Genomic DNA, 24,295 nt, shown 5'->3' on the forward strand with positions numbered 1-24,295 from the left:
AGTACATAGTGCAATGAAATTGTCACCTTAAAAAGTTGCTCAATATGCTCTTTGAACCATTCTTCTCGCTGAAATGTATTCTCAACTGCTTTGAAGCGTGGGTCTTTCTCTATCTTACTTCGGACTTTGCGCCACTGCGCCTTGCTGTCAAGCTCTTGTTCATCCAGTAATAACAAAAAATCATCTCTGATCTGTAACATTTGAATGAAAAAAATGTTGCTCTCTGCAACAACATTTTAAAGCACAATAGCCCTCACCTAACCCTAACCCTAGGTTCTAACACTAACCCCAACCCCTTTGGGTACTTCCCAACACCTGGTATTGGGTTTCAAAAATCAGTAAGTTTTCAAAAAAATATTAATAATGTACTGACATTTTGCTGAAGGAAAACAGATCATTCAAACAAGATTAATAAAATTTTAGCGAGTAGCATGGCTGCATTGAAATGTTTCCTGCAGGTGTGGAGTTATAAAAACTTGTTACCAGACTATAATCTTTACATGTACATTTGCATCCCAAACGTTAACAAAGTAACGTACAGCAGATGAACTGTGACAGGAAGAGTCCAATATCAAGCAAACTGCTGTCCATGTCACCAGATTGGTAAACCAGTTTTAGTCAAGGATAACAATTATTTTCAATGCCACTAGCTCTCTTAATTTTATTCAGAAGACTGATAGCAGGACTATGGTCTTGGCTAATTGAATGAATTTTCTATGAAGTGTTGTTCTACCCTTGAAAAAAATAATATAAGCCATCCAGTCTCTTTGGCTACTTGTCTGGGATTCTGACTACCGGTACTTCATTTAGTTGTGATACTTGTTTGCAACCTGGTCAACCTGGCTGTTAGTGTTTATGTATATTTTCCTGTGAGAAGTCATTTTTTGCAACAGAGTAAATTTTAAATGACAGTGCAGTTGCCTTTAAGCAAAACCTACTTTGCCCCAACTAATAACAAATTTACCTTGCTTTAAAGAACTAGAACGCAACCCAAAAACAACTAAAAATCACCTCAAACAGTCTTAAGGTGCAATAATAAGGCACCCACTTCCAGGAAAGTGTTAAAATACTGTTAAATAATTGTCGCAAAAAACTTCTTTTAGGTGGGAAGTGGTGGTAACTGCCCAGCCAAAAGAGGTTTCCCTATCTTTTAAACTACATTTGTATAACCAGTACTATAGCTGAATGAAGAGATGTTTGATCCCATTGAAACCTAGTTGTATTATGAGGCACCACAACTAGAAATAAAATGCCCACACATATTCAAGAATAGTATCATTGATGTGAATAAGAACATATCACCACTGATATAAAAGCTATGAAAACTGAGTTACCTTGTGGGGCAGGCAAAACACTGAACAGACAGATGAAAAAAGGGAGAACATAATTCACTGGCCAAGGCTACCTTGCCAACTGTATGCTGTGTTGTATTGGACGGACGACACAAGGTTAAATCATGACAAATAACGAAAATGAAAAAAAGGCTAATCTGTAATAATATTGTTCATGGGAATTGGGACAGTATGGCTGGAAACTCAGGAATAATCTGTTTGAATCTTTAATTAATCAGACAATAATAAAGAAAATGCCAATTGTATGGATTCATTTTACATATAAATCAAGATACATATAAGTCAAGGTACTGTAAGGGCAACCAAGGCAGCCATGACACGAGGCTTCAAGCAGAAAGTTAATCAAAACATCCTAACAAAGTAATAACTGTCAGGTTTAATTATAATGGTGTCATAAGGATTTTAAATTTCTGGTGTAACAACAAATCAAAATAATAAATTACTAATACAAAACAACAAATTCCATGGTGAAAAAATAATAATAATTACATGATTGTACTAAAGATGTCAGGGAATTCAAAACCTGTTAATAAATTTTTCAGTAAGAAAAATTTTTACAACTTTAACCACCAAGAGTACCCGTTGTTTACTCCCTGTGAAGATTCAATGATGCACTACTGTACAGTAACTGGATTCCCTTTCCAAGGCTGAGTTGCTAACACCAGCATTCACTGGTAAATTATTAAGGTAAGGTTATCATGGTATTAATTTTAACCTTGCTTCAAACAACTCAGCCTTACTGCCAACTAAATAATGTTTTTTAATAGCTACATGTAACATGATAATTTGCTCTTTACTAGCTAAACAGCAATCCTATTCAAACCATCAAGAGAAGCAATGCATGTACCTTATCCTGCTTAACTTTGAGATTCTCCTTTTCCTTCTTTTTCAGCTCAGTAACAAAATCTGTGAACAGACTTTCTCTGTCTTTCATTTTCTCAATGCTTTTGAAGCGTTCATCTTTCCCATATTTCATAGCAAACTCACTGAATGTTGCAGCCCTGTGTGATGAACAAATAACTCATTCTAAGCTTTGTTGTTTTTTCATTGTTTGTAGCAAAAAATGATTTTTAATTTGTATTGAGAATGTCCAATTTACACAACAAGACTTGCCAAGTTACAGTACATTATAATGTGTAATGAAAGGTGTACCAGTAATACTATATCCTGCTCTACAAGTACATGTACTTTCTCATGACAGCCTTTCTTGTCTTGAACTTCTAAATCTTAGGTCTTTTAAGCCATGAAAGACAAGCAAATCAAAGTAGCAAACTACACCATCCTGTACCAAGTGTGGATAATACGGGCATTTAGAATTTTGAGGTGTAGAAAGTACCGGTAACCAAACAGCAGTAACGAAAACAGCTGTTTCACATCAGGCAACATATGCAGGCAATCAACTACATGCATTACTAATAATAACAAATATTTAAACAAATACAGTATGGCAATTCAGAATTCTAAAACTGATGAAAAGGTGCAAACTACTCTTTTAAATGCTTAAAATTGGCAGGCTTTTAGCCAGTAAATCTGTAACCTCAGATTTACCTTAACAGTGTTGTCCTATACGTTTTCCTTTTCTTTGTGCTTCATTTTCTGAGATAACCTAGATAATCAGCAGCTCATCATGACCCATGCATGTCAACCAGGCAGGCTGCATGTGGCAGCAAGAAAGAGGGTTCATTTGAATCATCACATTTTTCTATCAAGCACGTTGCTACAGATCCCTTTTAGTAGTGCCTTGTGAGTCATTTGGGCTTTTTTTCACTGGCTGTTACCCATGAATATTTGCAAGACTTAAAGCATGAAAGTTAAGAGGCTACAGTCCTGTAGTTTTATGTCAAGGTCAAAGTTAGAGGGTTGTCCAATACTCACAAATAGACTCCATTGGTGTTCGTGGTGATAAGAAGGGTCTCTATTGGTACCAATGGTTCGACTGGTACCAATAGAAAATGATGTCATTCCAATGGTTCTACTGGTGAATACATGTATGCATCTCATTAAGTGGACTTAGATTATTTTCTCGTGTGCTCTAGCTGGGTACAGGGCAATTCCGATGGTCCACTGGTTGGCTTATAGAACAAGGAATATTCATATTAATTATTAACTCATTTTCACTTGATGTAAAAGCGAACTCGTTTTGCGTAATTGGCTTATAGAACGAGGAATATTCAAAATAATTATAGCGTGTAGGAAACTTGTTATGCATGGTTGGCTTATAGAACAAGGAATATTCAAAACAATTATAGCGAGTTTTTAATTGGTGTGAAAGCAAACTTATTTTGTGTGGTTGACTTATAGAATGAGGAATATTCATAATAATTATAGTGCACTTTTACTTGGTGTAAAAGTGAACTTGTTTTGTGTGGTTGGCTTATAGAATGAGGAATATCATTCCTCATTCATAATAATTATTAGTGCATTTCTACTTGGTGTAAAAGAAAACTTGTTTTTGCACTAATAGAACCATTGGAATGACATCATTTTCTTTTAGTACCAATTGTACCATTGGTACTAATGGAATGGACCATCGGAATTTCCCAGTACCCAGCTAGATCACATGGGAAAATAATCAAAGTCTCCTTAATGAGATGCACATTCACCAATAGAACCATTAGAACGACATCATTCTCTTCTGGTATCAATCGTGCCATTCGTACCAATAGACCATCTGTTTGACGAATCGTATCCGTTTGTGTATATTGGACATGAGTGGAGCAGAGCTTAGTTACAAGGGAGTTGGAAAAAACGGGGTGCATCATGTGGATTATCAATTCTCCTGGGCGCGGTTGTTCGAAAGCTGATTAACGCTAATCCCAGATTAAAAATTAACCAAAGAGTTTATTTCTCTACTCCCAAATGTTGTACAACGCTGATATTTGGCAAAATTTTACATTAGACGAAGTCAAGCTTGAAAACCAAAAAATAATCAAAAGAAGCTTTCACCCAAAAGTTAAAAAGGCAAACCAAAGTTTACGCTAATCCTGGATTAAGTTAATTGGCTTTCGAACAACCGGGCCCTGAAGTTTCAAGGGAAAGGTATCTTTGATTTCTCTTTTTGTACCGGGAGCTGACAGCTTTGCATAATTAAGTTAGACCTTGATAATGAAGAGCAAAACTGAGAAAAATGTCCACGGCAACATACATGTAATAGGCCACATGCAAATTGCAGCCAATTTTGAGCAAAATTGAAAGACGGCCTGAAAGGTCACTTGGCATGGTTACAATGTATGCACACAGCCTTCCGGATATTATTGCAAACTTACTTTCCTGCTGTTCTAGCCTCTTCCACCAAAGCTTTAAACTCGTCTTTCTTTGCTTTCAGCTTGTTTTTTCTTTCTTGCCTTTCATCATCAGCCCGGGTGCGAACAAACTTCTCAAAACACTGTTTCCGTTCCTTTTGGGTGAGCAGCAAGTATCTTGGATCAAATACTATCTTTGGAAGCTCTTTTTCCCACGTTGAGAATGCTGACACCTAGAAGTAGGTCAGCAAAAGCATAAAACAAATAGACTCTTTCATCAAAACCAGCCAACTTTTACCATTCCATTAAATCATACCTTAACTTTTACTTGTATTGGTAAATCAATCCATATAGGCAAAACCCAAGCCTTGTACACAGTGTTAAAGTGCAACTGTGATCAAAAAATCACTGCCATTTTTTCTTCAGATTTTGAAAGTGTGATTGCTAAACACTTGACTGGCAAATTTTTGAGCTCTTTTATCCAAAAGCTGTTTACTTTGAGTGCAGATTTTGGATTTCATGGTCCACCATTAATCACGTTCCAAACTGACCAATTGGACCTCACAGGATTGGATCTAGGGAAAAGTGAAGTCATTGACTCACTTGCTTAAAATTTCAGCGTACAAACGCAGCTTCTTATATGTGCAAAACACAAGTTTAAAAGTCTGAAAACCCGAAACTCCTGTGTTGCATATTAATTCAGCCGCGTACACACGCATCGCATTCTTAAGCTATTGAGTCTGACATCATTTTCTCTTCAATCGAGATCTCTCTCAATTTTAAAGTTAGTAATGGCAGACCATTGAATAGGAAAATTCCAGTTAAAAGAAACAGGTATCTTTTTTAAATGAAGGCTTAAGATTTTGGGTCACTTACTGTTTAGTTAACACAGTTTTGAAATCCAAAGAAAAATAAAAATAATAATTGTTTTTTTGGTCATAGTAGCACTTTAAGCCATCGTAATAATTTATTACATGGCTACTGTTTCTGGCCAATATAACGAGTGGTTTAGGGTTAGAGTGGTTTGGCTAAGAGCAGCTAAGTGCTAGGGCATTATTCTCCCATAATGCACACGGGCCTTTTATGGATTATGCAAATTAGCTTTTCTTCTTCAGAACTGTTCTGTTAGCCATATAACTAGAAGCTCCAAAAAGCTTACACTGGGTTGCCTGTGGTACACGTTACATAAAGAAAGAAGGCACTGAATAGGGTGGTATTGAACTGCAACGTTCCAGTTAATTTTTTCAAGTGGGGCGTCATTAAGACCAACTGCAAAATTTGCTTTGATGGACGTTTTCCAGCATCTCTTGCAGTTGCACTAAGCAAACGTTTATTGCACACACTAAGAAAGGACTGAAGGTGTTGTTTCCGCTTCATAATTCCTCTTCTTGTTAGTCTAATCTGATGCCAGGTCAAAACATTGTTAAGCTTTGCGTTTGCACCAGAAAAAGACAAGCCAAAAGACAGATGAAGAAAAAAAATAACATAGCTTTTATATATAACTCTGAATCGAATTCTCATCGAAAGATTAATGACAATCGGTCTTAAAAACATGAAAATTTCTGCAGTCTCTGACTTTTATGAATAAGCGGAATTGTCAAAAGGAAGAAATTGATCACGTGCTAGGCAACCATAAAGGTGCACGTGATCACCTGGTGTCAACTGAATGAACTACAGGAAAGAATGTTATCAGAGTAAAACAACGTACTTTTTAGCCAAGAAATTTCCGTTGTTGGTCTTTTAATTTTGTTGTAATATTTAACTAAATATTTAGATTTCATCTGTCAGGTCAGGAAGCCTTCTTTGTTGGGTTCCTGAGAAACATATCTATTTTGACTTCAGGGTGAACTATTTACACAATTGAGAGGTTGAGTGGCCATGTAATTGAAAATCTAAACATCTATGAGATACAAATACAGACTTGTGAATTATCGCAAATCACAATGCTGACAAGCACAAAAGCAGAAGAAATGGTTACTGTTACTGTTTTTGGGTTAGAGTAAAAGGTTATTTGTCACGCAAATTACATAATTTCATGACACTCAAAATTCGCAAAAAGCGTTTGTTTCATGTAAACAATCTTCGCACTAGCAAGTCGTAGCTATAAATTGAATTAACCACGAAAATATTGTTGGTTTCCCAAATAAATTTCATCTTACACTACAATGACAAAATCATTTGTCAGAGAAATAAAATTCCTGTCTCCTTGCCTATCACATTTCAACACACATATCCAAATTTGCTAACTCATTTTCACCGCGATTCCTGTGAAATGTTTCTTCTTTCAAATACATTGTATTAGGAAAACTATTATTTCTTGTCAAGCGTTGCATCTTTTACGTTAAAATAACTGCTAAAAATAAAGATTTGCACAACAGTCAAATCACAAAAATAACAACACAGGCAACAAATTTACTCCCATTTACCTCTTCGTCGAATTCTAATGCTTAACACAGGAATTTTTAGTTATTGTGAAAATCTTTCTATATTAGTTAGCAATCAAATTTCAGAGAAATCGACCGGCCCGCGAATATTTTTTGAGTTTTTTTCAATGGGATGTCAAAAGGCCAAGTGGATGTTTTGCATACTAGGGGAAGTTCGGGCGATCAAGTTGCATGTGTGACCCGTTATAAATACTTTTTCACAAAATGTTCCTGAATCGTCAAGTATCACCACAGAAGACAAGAACATCATTTTAAAAGCTAATTCTATGCAAAAAGTAGGTTCTGGAGGTAATTTTGAGAGTGGAAATCAAGTTTACGCCGCATGGTAATATATGTTTAATTAAGTTAACACAACAGAAAGACGCTTACCTTATTTTGACTTGAAAATGCTTCACTATTGCCATAAAAACTATCCAGTTAAGCTCGCATATTACACAACATGATGAATTCATAAAGGCCACCTTGTCCAGCGAAATATTTTTTGAAACAAACAACATATTTGCTATAAGAGGCAAAAGACCCTTGCTATTTCATTATGTGCATGAAGACAAGAAACTCAATCGTGTCAAATTACACTCCGTGTCAAATACGCAACTAAATAAATTTCCCACCAGTGTTCAGCATCAAACCCTTTACTTGAATTATCAAGTAAAAAATGGGCAACAAGCTTTCTTTCAAATAATTTTTGACTAACAAGAATTAGTGAAATTTCCACATGTTACCAGAAGACTGTGCAGAATTGAGTACAAACAAATAAGCGAGATAACAGGGCTCACAGATCCAAGTTTTTCAAATCCTTCTCCGTCTTTGTTAAACCCATAAGTTACTAGAGAATTTTCCATTTGATTTCGGTGTTGTACAAAACACCACACTTATGCAATTTTAGGACTACAGCTCACTTTGATTACGGCTTGATGGGCGACAGATTGTTGTGGAAGTCCATTACTTGTCGCTTTTAAAATTCCACTGCCTGTCTTGTTCAGTATCCAATTGACTTGCCATTATTGAGCTTCATAAGGGTACATTTTGTTCAAAGATCCACTAAAACGCCATTCACTTTACATGACTTTCGACGCCATTGCCGGTTAAGTTAATCATTCTACTGTGTCCACCAGAGAAATCTACGCATTTCCCACTACCCTCTCGATCCTAAGAAAATATGTGCAAAGGGCTCTATGCACAAAGACACCACTTAGCAGGGGAGTGACAGGCAAGACTTTTACCGACATGTAGAAAAAAGAAAAAACCAATGCAGATTCTGACTGGATTTGCCATACTGGCAACCCAGTAATAAACAACTTAATAACCTTAACCGTTCAGTCATTACAGCAAAAATCTCAAACCTAGGCCTAGCCCTATTGACCTCACTGCGCATGGTCAACATGGCAAGGCCTCAGTTTGCGATTTTGCTGCAACGACCTCACTCTCGGTTATTAAGTAGTTATTAGTAATTCAAAATTAAAATACCACAATTTGTGTGCAAATCCAGGGAGTCAGTAAACTAATGTAAAATAGGTGCAGCAATATTTTGCTGCTCCTTGATAATATTTTTGGTAAACAACATTAGCTAGGATGGGCTGCAGCTGCATTACACGGGCATGTGCCACTTCAAAGTTGGAATATAAAATTACAAGTAGTTTTTATTACGGAAATGGTAACTTGCAAGACCTACTGATCGTTCAAGCATCATATCCCTAAACTCCTTCATTCTCTCATCAAGTGACATCATTTTCTTGTCTTTTTTACCACTAGCTGCTACTGTAGTAATTTTTGTTGGCTCTTGGACAACACTGACTGCAGCAGGTTGTTCTACTGGTTCCTGTTCAGTTATTTCAGATTCCAGTGGCATGGTCTCCTCCTCCATTCTTGTCTCCCATTCCCCTGCTTTATCGTGATTTTCCACCCTAAATTAAATGCAATAAAATTTACTTTAAACACCATATTTGACAAGGCACCATACTCCCTAACTCAAAACACTCAAACCCAATGAACAAAACTACTGACAAAAAATATCAATAATACGCAGACCCTTTTCCCTTCAATCTGTCTGTTGCTTAGGCAAGATGCGAGAAAGAAAAGCAAACTTGCCATGCCACATTACTTGCCTGTAATAATCCACTAATTCAGGAATGTCAACCCTCCGGTGGTCAAGTAATTTTTGGGTGTTAATTACAATGAGAAACAAGACACTCTAGAAGCATTTACTCGGAATTTATGAGGCAGAGAAATAGATGCATTTAGTTTGGAATGTTTAGAAGGTCTAAAACAGAACTGGACTGAAGGACTGAATTAGCCGATTTTGTTATTTGACTGAGAAGAACACTTCCTAAGTTTGTTCAGGTTTAAATGTCTGTTTCGAAATGATTTGGGAAAATTATCCGTAAACATCGTTGTTTGCAAGGATGCCTGCATGGGGTTTGTGCAAAGCTTTCTACTCGACTGTCAAATACAGTTCAATGATCCAAGATTAATATTACCCCTAGGTTACAAATAGATAGCCGTTATTGTCCTGTTTTCATGCCAGTGCAACAGGTTTTACATGGATATGGATATTCCCAGGATCAACGGTTCAACTCAGGGGAATATTGTTTGTTATAGATACATTTCAAAGGATTTAATGAAGTGTGGTTGTAACAGTGAGTTTGGCAAATGGCTGTTTATCTTCCCAAAATTAAGACGTTTTGTGAATGAGGGCAGATACAACATGAAAATAAGCCAAGGTTGCATTCTTTTGGGGAATGTAGTAAAGGCCTTGCAGTAGGAACAAAGCAAGATCCACAGCTTCACTTGATTCTTAATATTCTGTTACGAAACATCCTGATTGGCCAAACTAGTCCTCTGACTGTCCGATGTCCATCACTGGCCGATAGTTAAATGCTTGTTAAAGGCCCCCTTCAACTGACAGGCTTTTTAACTGTTTGTTTTTATTATGCAATGCCTGTAAGGTGAATGAATTCTGACTTTTTTAACATAAAACTTACACAAATCAGTTAAAAATCCACTTTTTTGTGTTACCTGTTTCCATCAATTATTATACTAATTATTAGTATCATTCAATGTATTTTTTCCTTCCTTTCATTGGCCGAGAGCCCACCACATGACCTGCAAATAACTGTCTACAAATAAGTGTTTTGCTGCAAATAATATTCTGCTCATGCGTACTTCAAACCACGCTGTTGTGTGAAAATAGCAGTTCGCTTTCCTAAGCTTTCAGAAAAAAAGATACCATTGTTGGGAATTGTAAAAAATAAAGTTAACTCAGTCATCAAATGATAAAACAATTATTGAACTCGGTTATCCCAAAATATCATGATTTGTCAGTGTCTCGCAGATCAATTATTTGCCTCAGCCGTCGGCTTCGGCAAATAATAATTATTGATCTACTCACCACTGACAAATAACGATATTTTGCTCAACCTCGTCCAATAATTGTTAATTATTATTATTGTTGTTGAAAGTCTAGTTAGTGACTTTTAAATAAATAATAATAATAGTTTAGTGCCTTTGATGTTCTTTGGAACAATCATGTAACCCAGAACCACACTTTCCCATGCTATTTGTAAAGTTCCTTAAGGCAGACGGTATTGTAAATCCCGCAGGCATGAGTTCTCTTTTCTGTCAAGGATGGGACTAACAGCAATCCGAAAATTTCCTACACCACACACATACTAGACACATGAAGATCTCGAATAATAAATGGACGACTGATCAACGCATATGGGGTGAAACTATGAAAGAACCAAACAAAATGTGATATTCCTTTCATCTTTTCTACTAAGAAAAAATGACAGTACCAAAGAAAAATAACATGGTAACGTTATTGCAATGCTTTTACTTTCCAGTAGTTGTATACTGCTCTTGTTACTTGAAAATCTGACAGCCAAATATTTCTAAATCTTGTTATAAACAAGTTATCTTGCCAAATGACGTATTGAAATAAAGAATATCTCAGATTTATTTTTTTTTTCATTACAAAAAGTAGTTCTACTATGTGAAAGACGGAAAAACGTTTAGCTCTGAGGAAGGGCTAATGCTGAAAACGACAGAGTGAGGACAATGTGTGAGTCATGCCAGCCATGGCTGAAAGTCAAGATGCAAGTCACACACAGTTATTGAAAGCTAACCATTTTAAAATGGGTGCCTAGACTTAACGACTTCCAATATTCTTAACCCAATGACCAAGGCAATGGCTGTTTCAGACTAAACACTTCAATTAAGTTACTCCAACCACTACAATGCATGCCAATCTTTTACCTAGACTGCAGAGTCTGGCACTTGCAGACTGTAGACTGATCCTAACTCACAGTCATTGAAAGCTAACCATTTTAAAACATTTGTACAGACTTAATCAGAAGTCTTTTAGATATAGATTTTGTAATAAAAACTAACGATAAAAAGTCACGACGTTTCGACCCCTCGGAGGTCATTTTCAAGTGAGAATAAAAGTTTTAAGAATTAGCATAAATATGTAAAAACTAGATAAAAATGCGGCGAACGCCGAAATGTGATAAAAATATGTACAAAAGTGTAAAAAGTGCTAAAAATATATGGTAATGGTAATGTGCGGTAGCTAGAGAAAAACAATAGACAAAAAAATAATTAATTACAAGAACTGTTCTAAACAAATCCGCGCCAAATTATTTGTTTAGAACAGTTCTTGTAATTAATTATTTTTTTGTCTATTGTTTTTCTCTAGCTACCGCACATTACCATTACCATATATTTTTAGCACTTTTTACACTTTTGTACATATTTTTATCACATTTCGGCGTTCGCCGCATTTTTATCTAGTTTTTACATATTTATGCTAATTCTTAAAACTTTTATTCTCACTTGAAAATGACCTCCGAGGGGTCGAAACGTCGTGACTTTTTATCGTTAGTTTTTTGTACAGACTTATCAGCACTAATCAAATTATTTATCAGCACTAATCAAATGGGTGCTTATACTGAAAATTAATACTGTCTATCAGCGCTATTCTATTTTGTAGACAGTCTGCAGTATGTAGCCTGCAGTTGTCACCTCCCGGAATCCTAACTGTTTCAAATAAGACAGTGCATAACAATAATCACTAAACTGAAAGCTTAATCCTAATTCTAAAATTCAGGCAGTGTCGCTAACCTTACATGAAAGCTAACCATTCAAAAAAAAGTGCTTAACCCAAATCACCAAGCTGAGCATTTGACCCTAATCACTAAAATTTGTTGGCCTTTGATAGCACCATAGACAGCAATCCACCATAATAATCTTTAAAATGATTTCTCTATTTTTATATTGTACATACTCCATAAAGAGTTCTACTTGATTACAGAAACATGTCCAAGTATATTGAAACGAGTGGTGTTATAAAAACAATTGAAATGGTTCAAAAATTCTGTATTGGTTCAAAAAAATTAAACCAGAGGTCAAAAATGAACTACAACACTTTGTCTAGGCTAGATGGGCAAAGACCTTTGGTTATCATAGAAAATTAATGATTTAATTTTTTTAATTATTGGGTCTAAAAATGCTGAGCCCCTTCTAGCATCTCTGACAACTTTCGTGGGCTGCAGCTCTTAACCAAGAAGATTGGTCATGAAAGTCCCCAACAAAAACAAGTGCACAATCAAGGTACTGACTGTGTAAAGTAACAGCAGTAGGAATTGTCTGATTAATCACTGCGCCAGCCCAAGTTTACAACGTAAAAGAATTCACAAAGTAATTCGCCAAAACAAAGTAAAGTAAAGCATTTTTAGATATTGTACCGTTGCTTCTTGGTTGGTGGAGAGTCATCTGTGTCTTCAGCTACATGTACAGAGGGTTTGTTCTCACTTGCTACAAATAAAGAAAATAAATGCTCCAGTAGGGCTGTCCCTAACTTTTTAAGTAGGCAGAGAAATTAGAGAGGTGGTGGGAAAAACATTGAATTTGCAATTATAAACTCTATTGCTCCTCTCTTCAAAAAGGAGGGAATGAAACTGTGGATAGGCGGGTAAAATACCTGCCCCCCAGCCCTTAATGACAGCCCTGCCCAGTAATGCACAAATAGTTTCTGTTACAGTCCTGACCTCTGGATTAGTACCCAGCAAGCCCTAGATAAGTTGGGAAGAGGAAAGAAGACTCTCCTTGTGGCCTGCACATTATTTTGTATTGAGCATGCGTTAAAAATTTAAATGTATTCGGTGTCAGTCACGGGTGACTAGCAGCCACAAAACACCAAAACGAAAACAAAGAGTCTGGATATTTTCGAACAAGTCTGGCAAACACGCAATCAAGGAATCATTTAATTGGAAACTCGAGATAGTCCATACTCTTAAAATGCCATTTTCATTTTTTACGGAAAAATTTATAGGTTACCGTCAGACTAGTAAATATTTACTAACACTGGCTAAAATTAATGTGGAACAAGTAAAAAGAAACTGAAATTAACTGAGAAGTACGCGTTTGACCAATCATTGATCACATACTGATCAAGTAAAGCCTCTAAACTGAATTGGTGTGAACTATCCAATCAATTTTCCGGACATGAGAACTGCTGAGAATGTCGAACTTATTGAGTTCACTGTTTCTGTAACTGACATACAGAGGGAAAATTGCAAGGCTGTTGTAAATTTCAAAATGGTGATGACGAATGGCAATAAAAATTAAAAATCTAGAGGTTTGACAAGTCGAAACTGGGTATTATACAGTGTATATCCCAGAAGAGTTCAGGCACCACACAGGATGCTAGGACTTCACACTGAGTGAAACAGAAAGGATAGATAACATTGTAACAGAAATTGATTTTATCAAACGAGTTGATAAAGGTCGAATAACCACCGTTATGAATTTCATCGGGCTCCACACCAATTTGAATTGAATTTAGGGCATTGACAATCTAAGCATACTTTCCAATTTTTCGTGCTCTTTAAATTTCTTCCAGAGGATTGCAGAAATTACTCCAAACAAAGATGCAACGGCCACTCCATTGTCTTTCAGTATCGATGGTCGCTCGAACCTCGAAAGGAATGGCATGAAGTAATCACAAATGCACAATGTCGCAACTGCACCAAACAACCAAAATGCTACATTAACCATGCAGTAAAATGCCAACTACTGCTACACTGCAAGCATGATGGTAATACAAATGACTGCTGCTAGAGGACAAACCCTAGCAACGGAAGCTGCTGAAGACAAATGCAATGCTAAAGAATAATGCCAATATGATACAAAAAGACCGTGTTAAACACAATGGTAAAACAATCCAACATAACTAACTCAAGACGTTATCAACGCCTGCTCCTCGTTAACTAAGTTAAATTGCATTTAGAGTAAGTACATAATGAAAGCTTGTATAAATGTAATGGTACATACTTTCCACTATTAGCTGCTTTTGTGGAGGGCCCTTGCTAACGATTTCCTCAATTTTGTCATTGTTCTCAAGCTCATCAGGCCTCTCCCAAATGGACAGCCTCGTAGTAGGATTGAAGAAGAACATTTTTTCATCTCCTGTCCACACAACACACCAGCTAGTTCCTGGGACCAACTGGCTGGCAACAGGTTTACTCTTGTCAGCATCTTCATCTTGACTATCATCCTTTTGTGCTTCTTCAGTATCTCCATTTCCTAGTGTTTAGAATAGAAAGAGTGTAATGGCGACTTCTGGGCTTAAACCAAACAATGTAATGGTGACAATAATGGAATGATAACTTCTCGGCGTTAATGAAAACTGCTTAAAATGGCTTTCAACCAAATTTCCAGCAACTGAAAAGCTTGATAAAAATCTCCTTTTTTTCCATGCTGTCCTCCCGTCCTGACATCATTGCCTAATTCAAATTAATCATGTCTAGTTCTTGTGTGGTCGGCAAACAAAACTTAACAAATAAACAAAAAATTCAGCTAGATTGCAGAATACCTGTCCACCTACATGTAAATGTAACATTAAGTAGTTGCCACCACAGTCTCGCAAATTATGCTAGTTAGAATTTATATATGATTCCACGACTGCCACTCAATCCCACAGTGCTGAAGCTGCAATGCTTCATTTTTGTCATGAAATCACCTTGCATCACCGTCTGCCACGCTCGTTTCAGTGAGTACCCGCAGTCACCTCCCTTGGGGGAGAAAAACAACCATCAGAAATGCGTCTGCAATTGCAGGCTAGCAGTCACCTAACTTGCATTCGGTTTTTGACAGAATGAAAAATGACAAATTACCACACATTATACCTTGTTCTTTAAACGTGGTGTCAACAACATTGCCTCGTCCTTTACAAGTCGTTCCTTTCAGTGATTAGGCCTAAGCACTCTTGTAAAATTTTACCTTTTAATTTATGGTTTGCTTAAGGTGATTCCTCAGTATTGCACTGCACATCCTGCACTGCACATCCTGTACTGCACATATGGTGTGTCAATATTTGTAAATTGGTTGAATTTGCAACATTGCAAATATGGCGTAACTCAATCATACACGCTGAAATAAGAGAGTGCATTCTGAAAACATGGCAAATTATTTTGTTGTTTTAACCTACGATCTACGATAATCAAGTCAGGTACGATGGCATTTTACTCTTAAATGAGCTTAACTTCAGTGAACTTTTGTATTACAAAGCTGTTGGATGCTCAGAGTGCACGCTTAAACTTGTGGTGTAAAAAAGTTGTGAGGGAACTTGAAAATGATCAGCATGCCAGCCTAGAAGCCAATGCTTTTCGATTCCCTTTTATTTTCTTCAATCTTTCTGGGTTTAGTACTTTGCTAGTAACCACATATCTTCTCAGGGGGCTATTTACCTCAGACTTCTACCATGGCACTACAATGATAATTTTACAATACCAAGACAATATAGTGTACATTTGTACTATTAGAGCTACATATTATGCAACAACAACTTGAATCTCCTGGAAGACAGTTGACAATACGGAATAAAGCGCTGTGTTACTGTACTTAACCACACGTACGCATTGCGTGCATATTTTTTCTAAAAATGACTGGATTTTTTTCTTTCTGACGAATGATTTTATATAGGCTGGTAGCCAGGTTTTTAACCTCAGAAAAAGATCTGTTTTGTCGTATGAACGTGTGAGCCAAAGGGCCTCTGCTGGCACGACTTCTGGGTGACCCCTTAAATGGTCTTAATGACCCCTGACTTGAGAAAATTGCCTGGAATGCTGCAGTTCAATTCCATCTAACTGAGTCCCTTCTGTTTTTGAGTAACACGTACCACAGGCTACCCAGTGTCTGCTCATAGAGCGTCTAGTTTAAAGAAACAATTGGTTCAAAGGCCGTTGCATATGATTTCTTACGTAACAATCATAATCTGTGACTTTGCAAGTGACGGCCAGTGGCCGCACAGATTTCAATTCCTTCTCAAAAAAAAGCATTAAATTTGGAACTTGGAGTTTGGAATTTATTGGTTGCAGTTTTAAAACAAATTGACAGGGGCAAAGCACAGCTGGCAAAGCGGTGCAATTTATTTTTGTAAGAACCGGGAATCGCAGTTTTATATGCAAATTTAATATTTTTATGATTTTTCGCTGGTGTGCCTTCTTGGCTAAAATATATTTAGGTTACCGTTGTTTTTCCTCTGTATATGAAATAACGAAATAAAAAAGGGGAAGATATCATTATTTGTTGTTGTTTTAGAAACAGAGCGATCCTGCTATGTCTTTGGTGTCGTGACAAATCATTGCATGTCCTAAAGACTGATGCTTCGACCGAATCCACAAAAAGCTCATTCAACTTAACATTAAATTTTACTAATAATATAGGGAAAAATTATTTAAATTCTATGCTGAATTGATGATTTTTGTCCAGATTAAGTTGACTTGTTTTAAAAAAAATTGATAGCTTTTGGGTTGCCGTGGTTTCACCGTTTCACAACAGTTTTCGCACAAAGCTCCACGGGAATGAAGCGCCATTGATTCATGTTATAAAAATTTGTTTTCAAAGGGTTTTTGTTAGACCCAAACATCTTTACCAAAATTACATAAACCTGCTGCAATCTTCACTTTTTTATTTTTAAACGTGAAAAACATCGGCCCCCACTTTTCTTGTCTTTCTCAAGTATGGCACGAAAAATTTGATGGGTTGCGGGTTTTTGTTGCACTAGCGAGTTTGACAATCATCAGAGCAGTAACCGCAATGTTTTGTTGAGAGAGATGAATGTAGATCTTGCTGCATTGTTGATCTCACATCATCATCATCAAGTGCCATCTATTAGAAGTAGGTCGGCTATCATGGATCTCCAGCTGTTCCGATCTTCTGCTCTTCTTACACATCCATAATAGGTGTGTCCAACCCATTCTTTGATGTTTTTCATCGGTCTCACCTGTCCTCTCTACCCTTCAATTTTGCCTTCCAGTAACAATTTTTGGATCGACCTTGCTCTTATTACCCGGTACTTGTCCAAAATACTGGATTTTCTAGTCTTTATTGTTGACAACAATGAGCTTGTTGCATTTGCCATCTTTAGAACTTCTTCATTGGTTTTATGTTCCGTCCATGATACTCTTAACATTCTTCTATATGCCCACATCTCAAAAGCCTCTAATCTACTTTCCATTGTTTTGGTCAGAGTCCATGTTTCACAACAGTAACATAAAATAATGTTGCCCATAATTATTATACAACACTTCAATATTCTTTTCCTTGTTTGCATATTAATATTTCTTGATTTGAGTACTCTTGATATTTCGTGGAATGCACTTTTTGCTAACACTATTCTTCAGTTTACTTCTTTCTCACATCTCCCATTTGCAGTTAAGAGACCTCCTAAAAAAGACCATTTTGTCTGTCTGTTCTATAGATTTACCATCAAGCATAATGTTAACTCTAGGAGTAGGTGTTGTTTTTCCTCCTACATGTACCATCGTTCTGGTTTTAATGATGTTCCTTTCCATACCATATGGTTTTCCTGCTTCATTAACTGCTGTTACTAGGCTTTGTAGATCAGTTGGACAAAAACATAATTATTAGTTCAGTGTCATTGGCATACGGAAGGTTAATGATATTTAACACCTCCTATCAAGACTCCATTCATTTCTTGCACTTCCCTAATTAAATATTTTTTCAGACTGAGTGTACAAATTAAACAAACTGAATGACAAAACACAACCTTGTCTCACACCCTTTTTGATTTAGAATTCTGTTGTTGTACCAAAATTCTGTTCTAACAATAATTGTTGATTGTTCCCAATACATCTTTGTTATGATCTGCAAATCTTTCTCATGTATACCAATTTCATGAAGACATTCAACCATTTTAGAGTGCTTGACTCTGTCAAATGCTTTGGTATAGTAAATGAAACATACATGTATGTGGATCTCTTATTCTACTTTTCACATATTCTTCTTACATTGAAAATTCCTTCTCTCATACTCATTTTTGGTCTGAAACCACTTCATAGAATGCTTACTTCTAGGTTGATCTTGGTTGTTATTCTCACTTGTATTATTTTTAGCAACAGTTTGGTTACATGGCTCATGAGGTTGGTTGAGTATTCAGAACATTTTTGTGCCTTTAGCTTCTTGGCTCTTGGAATAAAGATTGATTGTTTCATATCCGTTAGTATATAGCCAGTGTTGTAGATTATATTGAACAAATCTGTAATGTTCTGCTCATCTAACACTTTTAGTGCCTCAGTTGGAAGGTCGTCTGGGCCTGTTGCTTTTCCATTTTTCATTAGGTGTATAGCATGCTCAACTTCTTCTGTCAAGATGTTTTGCCAGGTTCATACTTGAAACTGTGGTATTGGTTCTCTGTCGTCATCATACAATTCTGCCACATATTTTACCCATCTTTGTGCTCTCTCTTCTTTGCCAAATAAGTTGTTCCCATTTTTATCTTTGATACACCCAGCACTGCTACTACCCCTGTTTTGGCGTGTGGCTTGTTTGACTTTCTTCTGCATTTCCCTAGTTCTAATTAAAAAATTGTTTCTCTAGAATCTCTATTTCTGTACATTGATGATTGTACCACCCGTCCTTTGCTTTCTTACAATCATTTCTGATTTCTTTATTCAACCTTTGATAGTTTTCATAGTCTTTTCCCTTAAATTGCCTCTCATGAGAATTTCATGAGTCATGCACACTTTTTTTGCCTTTAGGCTTTTTCCGAAGTATTGTTTTAAGGGTTTCATTTATAGAAGTTTTTACATGCTGTTATCAATATTTTATTTGTTGTGGTTCTGGTGTAGTGTTTTTTCAATATTCAAAGACTCGTATTTGTTTTTGATTTCAATATTGAACCTTTCTTTGTAATCTTGTTCCTTTAGTAGGTTCAGATCTAGTTCCTGTCTTGTCTTGGCTCTTTCCAGTTTCTTTAGCTTGATTCTTAATTTTTATCTTGACTGGGTTATGGTCTGAATTGATATCGGCCCCTGGTTGCGTTTTTGCCTGTTGAATGGCATTTCTGCAATGTTGACTTATCATGATATAGTCTATCTGATTCCTTCTAATATCACCAGGATTTTTCCATGAATAGAGTTTTTGTGGTGGATGTTGAGACCATGTGTTTGCTATCATGACATTATTCTGTTCACAAAACTGAATAAGCCTTTCACCTCTGTCATTTACATCTCCTAGACCGAATTTTCCCACAACATTAGTACTGGTATAAGCTGTGGAACCTACATTAGCACTCATGACACCCATCACACACATAATTTTTCTGGATTTGGTACATTGAATTGAAAAAAAATAAATAAACAAACAAATAATTTGGGCAACCAACTTATAGGTCACCCCAATGTAGGGCTGGGCACCCCAGCTGAAATGCTTGGGAGCCCGAAGGGCTCCCTGAAATTTTCCTCAGAGCACAGCCTTCTTCATAGTTATTCAGTCTTTCACTATGGGACTGTGGACTACAGTGGCAGTCCACTTAATGTCTTCATTATTACACAATCTTGCAGTACGAGACCGTGGACCGCGGTGGCAGGCTATTTGATGTCCTTATTATTCAGTCTTGCACTACAGGACTGTGGGCCCCAGTGGCAGTCTTCATATATTTTTTTCAGTATTTCCCTACAAGACCACAGGCCAATAGCTCGCAAGTATCGTTTCTCAGTGGACAAAGAGATACAGGTATTTTGCCATAAACCTTGCCAGCAACAACAGTTTGGAGTAAAAACACATAAATGTACATTTAGGTACAGGTTGTCACAAAAAATGGTGGTACTGTACATGGATGTACCTGCGTTTGTCACATCGTCAAGATTTTCTCCATCTGTGGGTTTGTCTTTTTCCTCTTTACCTCCTTCAGAGTTTGATTCTGTCATCACCTCAGCACTTCCTGATTGTGGCTGCTGATCCATTGCTGGTTGACCCAGTCCAGGGAAAAGACCAGGAGGAATCATTCCAGGAGGGGGAAATCCTAAGTGAAAGAGATGATGTATGTAGAATCACTGGGTTCAAAATTCAAATTTTGAACCAGAAGCAAGGTTGAGTAATCTCACGTGTCTTAATTAACCTTTCATTATTTTCAACTATGTCCTTCCCAGAAACAACGGCTATTAAGAAGCATACAGCTGTACAAACAAACCACATTTCTTTTCCATGGATGAGAATACATTATTTTTTGTGAAGCACAAGCTTTCAATTCTCTTTGGATTGCACAGAACTTTTTCAACTTATGGAATTTGACGTATGTTTCTGGGAGATCTAAATTTGTCCTTCAATTAAGCCATTGATCTTGAGAAGGTGACCTCATTAAACCTTGCAGCAGACTGTACCCACCTGGTGGTGGAATGCCCTGCACAGGTGGCAGATCCATTTCCTTAGGTCTTTCCCATGTAGACTGCAGTGTTCTGGAGTTGTAATAGTAAACACGTCCATCTGCTGTGCGATGTTCTGACCACTCACCCTTTGCAACAGGTGGTATACCCATCGGATGTATACCCAGGCCAGAGGGTGGAATACCAGGTGGAGGCAAGCGTGGCACCATCCCAGGAATCAGTCCAGGTGGTGGGAACCGTGGTGGGGGCATGCCAGGAACAAAATTTAATGATCCAGGTGGAGGCATTCCTGTATTGCTAAAAAAAAAGGTTCTCTAAAGATCACTAAAAATGTTCATTTCACCTCAGTTACAAATTCCTCAATAACCCATTGACTCCGGGTCGTGAGTCTTAACAAATATTTTACTCTGTCTAATGCCAGATGATTTTATTCGTCAACTGGGGGTGTCCTGGGGCACCTGAGGAGTGAATGGGTCAAGAGAGATTTAACTAAATCAGTGATATGATTATAAAGGATGTTTTGACAATAGTACAGCATCATCATAGATGCTTACTCTACATAAACCAAATTATTTGAATGTATAGTATTATTGATGCCATACTCTCATTATCAAAATAAAACGAAAAGGCCTAACAAACCCTCTTAATTTGGATTTTCATCTTTGCTCTTTGCAGCTTTTCCTTCAATGGCTTGCTTGATTCCCTTCTCTTGTGAGATGTACATGTATCTGACTGTGCAACAGGGTTGCAACCTACATTAAAAGTACCTTCCCAGTCTTGTATTATAAATACCCTGTTAAAATTAACTTAACAAATTGTCAGTTCGCACCCTACTTTGACAATGTTATGACGAAATTCATTGTCAATAACAGGATAGACGCATGAAAAACTGACATCGATTTGTTCTTTTACAACACCAAAAAAGGCAGAGGGGTCAAAATTAAGTCAAAACACGAGAAAAGTACTGGACAAAAATGGGAGAAACCTCAATTTCATTCAATCTGACACAAGCAATATCACGCCAGTTTCGCATAACTTACAAATTTATGTGTCTGTCCGCTTATTAACAACAAAAATTAGCCAATGAGCGCACGAGAATCCTGCAGTCATTGTAAAAATTTTATTTGACTTAGTGTGTCAATATTTACATGTTTTACCTTGGCAAGGAGAACTCATGAAACCACCAGGCTTACTTGGCAGTCAAATTTCTGAGGTCGTCACAAACAGTTTTATGAATATTAATTTTTAATCCTTGTACCTTTGGGGTTGAGGTTGCTTTGCAGAAGCCCCTACTCCCTGCTGCCCTACACTCTGTGATGGTGGGGGGTTTTGTTGTTTGTTCACTTGGGTTGTGTCCTGCTCTGTGGGTGTTTGTTGCTGCCCTTCATTTTGCCTCTGTAAGTGAATAAGAGGATCATGAAGCTTGTTCTCTTGAGGCCACTTTTGAAAAATTTGGTTCAAATAATTTAACACTCACAAAAAAACCAATAATTCTCAAAGAAAATGAGAAAAATCCACACGAAAACACCTGAAATTTAAAAAAAACTTAACATGCTATATTTCATACTTACTTCAGTCTCTTAGTCTGAATGACACTGAACCTTTTCAGATGAAGAGACTTGATCACACAATGTTTAAGCACGTTAAAATTATTCAAAGTTAATTACCTAATTGCACCTTGACCACAACTGCCAAACTGACTTTTTGCTTTAGACAATCATTTTGAGAAATAAAACATGAATTCTCTTTCCCACAGGCATCCCAAGCTCAGTGTGAGGGAAAGCCAACAAAAATATAAGGATTTGTATGGGAATCCCGCCAAAACACCTGAGAAAATAATTTTACCAAAAAAATTCTCAGTTAAAAAGCCTATAACGAATTGAATTGGTCATCATCAGTTCCTCAGTTGTCCACAGTTATAGTAAAATACCACAATGGCAATAAGGTTAGGCTTTTTAATTGATAATTTTTTCGTAAAATTATCTTCTCAGGTCTTTTAGCGGGATTCACATACAAATCCTTATATTTTCGTTGGCTTTCCCTAACATTGAGCTTGGGGCACCTGTGTCTTACCATGAGAACCAAGATGCCTATTGTTCAAACTTTTCAGTAAAAGTTAAAAATGGGTTGTACACTTTCTGTAAGTCGCAAGTAATGCATTGTTCATTCCTTTGCTGATTTCTTTGTGTCTATCAGACCATTACCTGTAATCCCTTGTCTCAGTTTGACAATCTTCAAAGTTACAGTACCGCTCAAATGTAAGTTACCAGTCGCGTCGAGTTTCAGGCGCGACGCGACGCAAATCGCGTCCTGCACGACGTCATTTAATTTCGCGCAGCGAGTAATGGTAACTAAGCTGCCTGCGACAGACGAGTCACAGACAATCTAAAATACCCCAGACAAAAAAATGCGAAAGAAAATTTGAACGAAGATCGTGGTATTAAACTGGAAACGGCAATTGCATTGTCAATAAAATTATGACCTTGTGTCGCCAAATAACATGTAGTAAAAACCTGATCTTATGCTGGTCTGTTGTTTGATATACAGACACGTAAGCTTACAGTATGCAAAAAGCCGTAAAGACGTTGTTGTACTGCCTGTGCGCTTCTTTGACTGTTAACTGTAACTTTTCGATAATTTCCGTCTCCACGTTTCACTTTTCCTGAGGCGCTCAAAACTTTATTACCTCCGCAAGTTTTGTTTTAAATTAAACGATCACGGACCTGACATTGCAGATCGTATGGAAACCAGGTTAATCTCGGCAAGCATCAGTGACGCCAGCCAAAATTCTCAGCAAGTTGTCGAGTAAATAAATAGCACAAAGTTTCCATTGAAGAATGAAGATTTGGTTGTACGTTTCACAAATTTTGTTGATCAATTGAAGGTTTTACAATTCTTAATTTGTACAGGGTTTGAATCAAGCGTCAGTTCGTAAAAATTCGAAGATGGTGGCTGTCAAGTTTACATGTAAAATTGTGATGAATATTTGCATAACCGCAAAACCATTGGAGAGTGTAATTTGCGTCTATCAACAAACTGGAACAAAAAAAACGTTTTAGGGTTAGGGTTAAAATTAAAAATGTTCTTCCAAACATTATACACCATAACCAAACTGGATACGTGAAAGACCGATATATCGGCGAAACAATTAGATCAGTTTTCGATATTATGGATTTCACTGCAAAAGAAAGTATCCCGGGACTAATGTTATTTATTGATTTTGAAAAGGCATTTGATAGCGTAGAATGGGAATTTCTTCTCTATTGTTTGAAATTCTTCAATTTTGGCCCTAACTTTATCCATTGGGTCCAAACGTTCTACAGAAAAATACAAAGCTGTGTGATAAACAACGGACTTTCATCTGAATACTTTAATCTTGAACGTGGGGTACGGCAGGGGGACCCGCTCTCTCCTTACCTCTTTGTAGTTACTATAGAAACATTAACAATTGCAATTCGACAAAATAAAGATATCAAAGGTATCTCTATTGGGAATGAGGAGACAAAAATTCTTCAATACGCAGATGATACGACAGCAATACTTGCCGACACAAGCTCTGGTACTGCTCT

The 24,295-nt window shown here is 36.9% G+C and overlaps 1 protein-coding gene across 2 annotated transcripts in view; it reads right to left on the reverse strand.

Annotated features, from left to right (window-relative positions):
• The window catches only part of LOC138043922 (transcription elongation regulator 1-like), a 59,144-nt gene that overhangs the window by 26,903 nt on the left and 7,946 nt on the right, over window positions 1-24,295 (reverse strand). For both annotated transcript variants that reach the window (XM_068890449.1, XM_068890448.1), the window contains 9 exons: window positions 21,985-22,121; window positions 20,728-21,023; window positions 20,186-20,365; window positions 14,371-14,622; window positions 12,783-12,852; window positions 8,711-8,942; window positions 4,619-4,827; window positions 2,200-2,353; window positions 27-191 (listed from right to left, as the gene is read on the reverse strand). In XM_068890449.1, coding sequence (XP_068746550.1) covers window positions 27-191; window positions 2,200-2,353; window positions 4,619-4,827; window positions 8,711-8,942; window positions 12,783-12,852; window positions 14,371-14,622; window positions 20,186-20,365; window positions 20,728-21,023; window positions 21,985-22,121 — 1,695 coding nt within the window. The remainder of the gene's footprint in view (window positions 1-26; window positions 192-2,199; window positions 2,354-4,618; window positions 4,828-8,710; window positions 8,943-12,782; window positions 12,853-14,370; window positions 14,623-20,185; window positions 20,366-20,727; window positions 21,024-21,984; window positions 22,122-24,295) is intronic.

This window comes from Montipora capricornis, chromosome 3 (genome assembly GCF_036669925.1).
Source record: "Montipora capricornis isolate CH-2021 chromosome 3, ASM3666992v2, whole genome shotgun sequence".
Lineage (NCBI taxonomy): Eukaryota > Metazoa > Cnidaria > Anthozoa > Scleractinia > Acroporidae > Montipora > Montipora capricornis.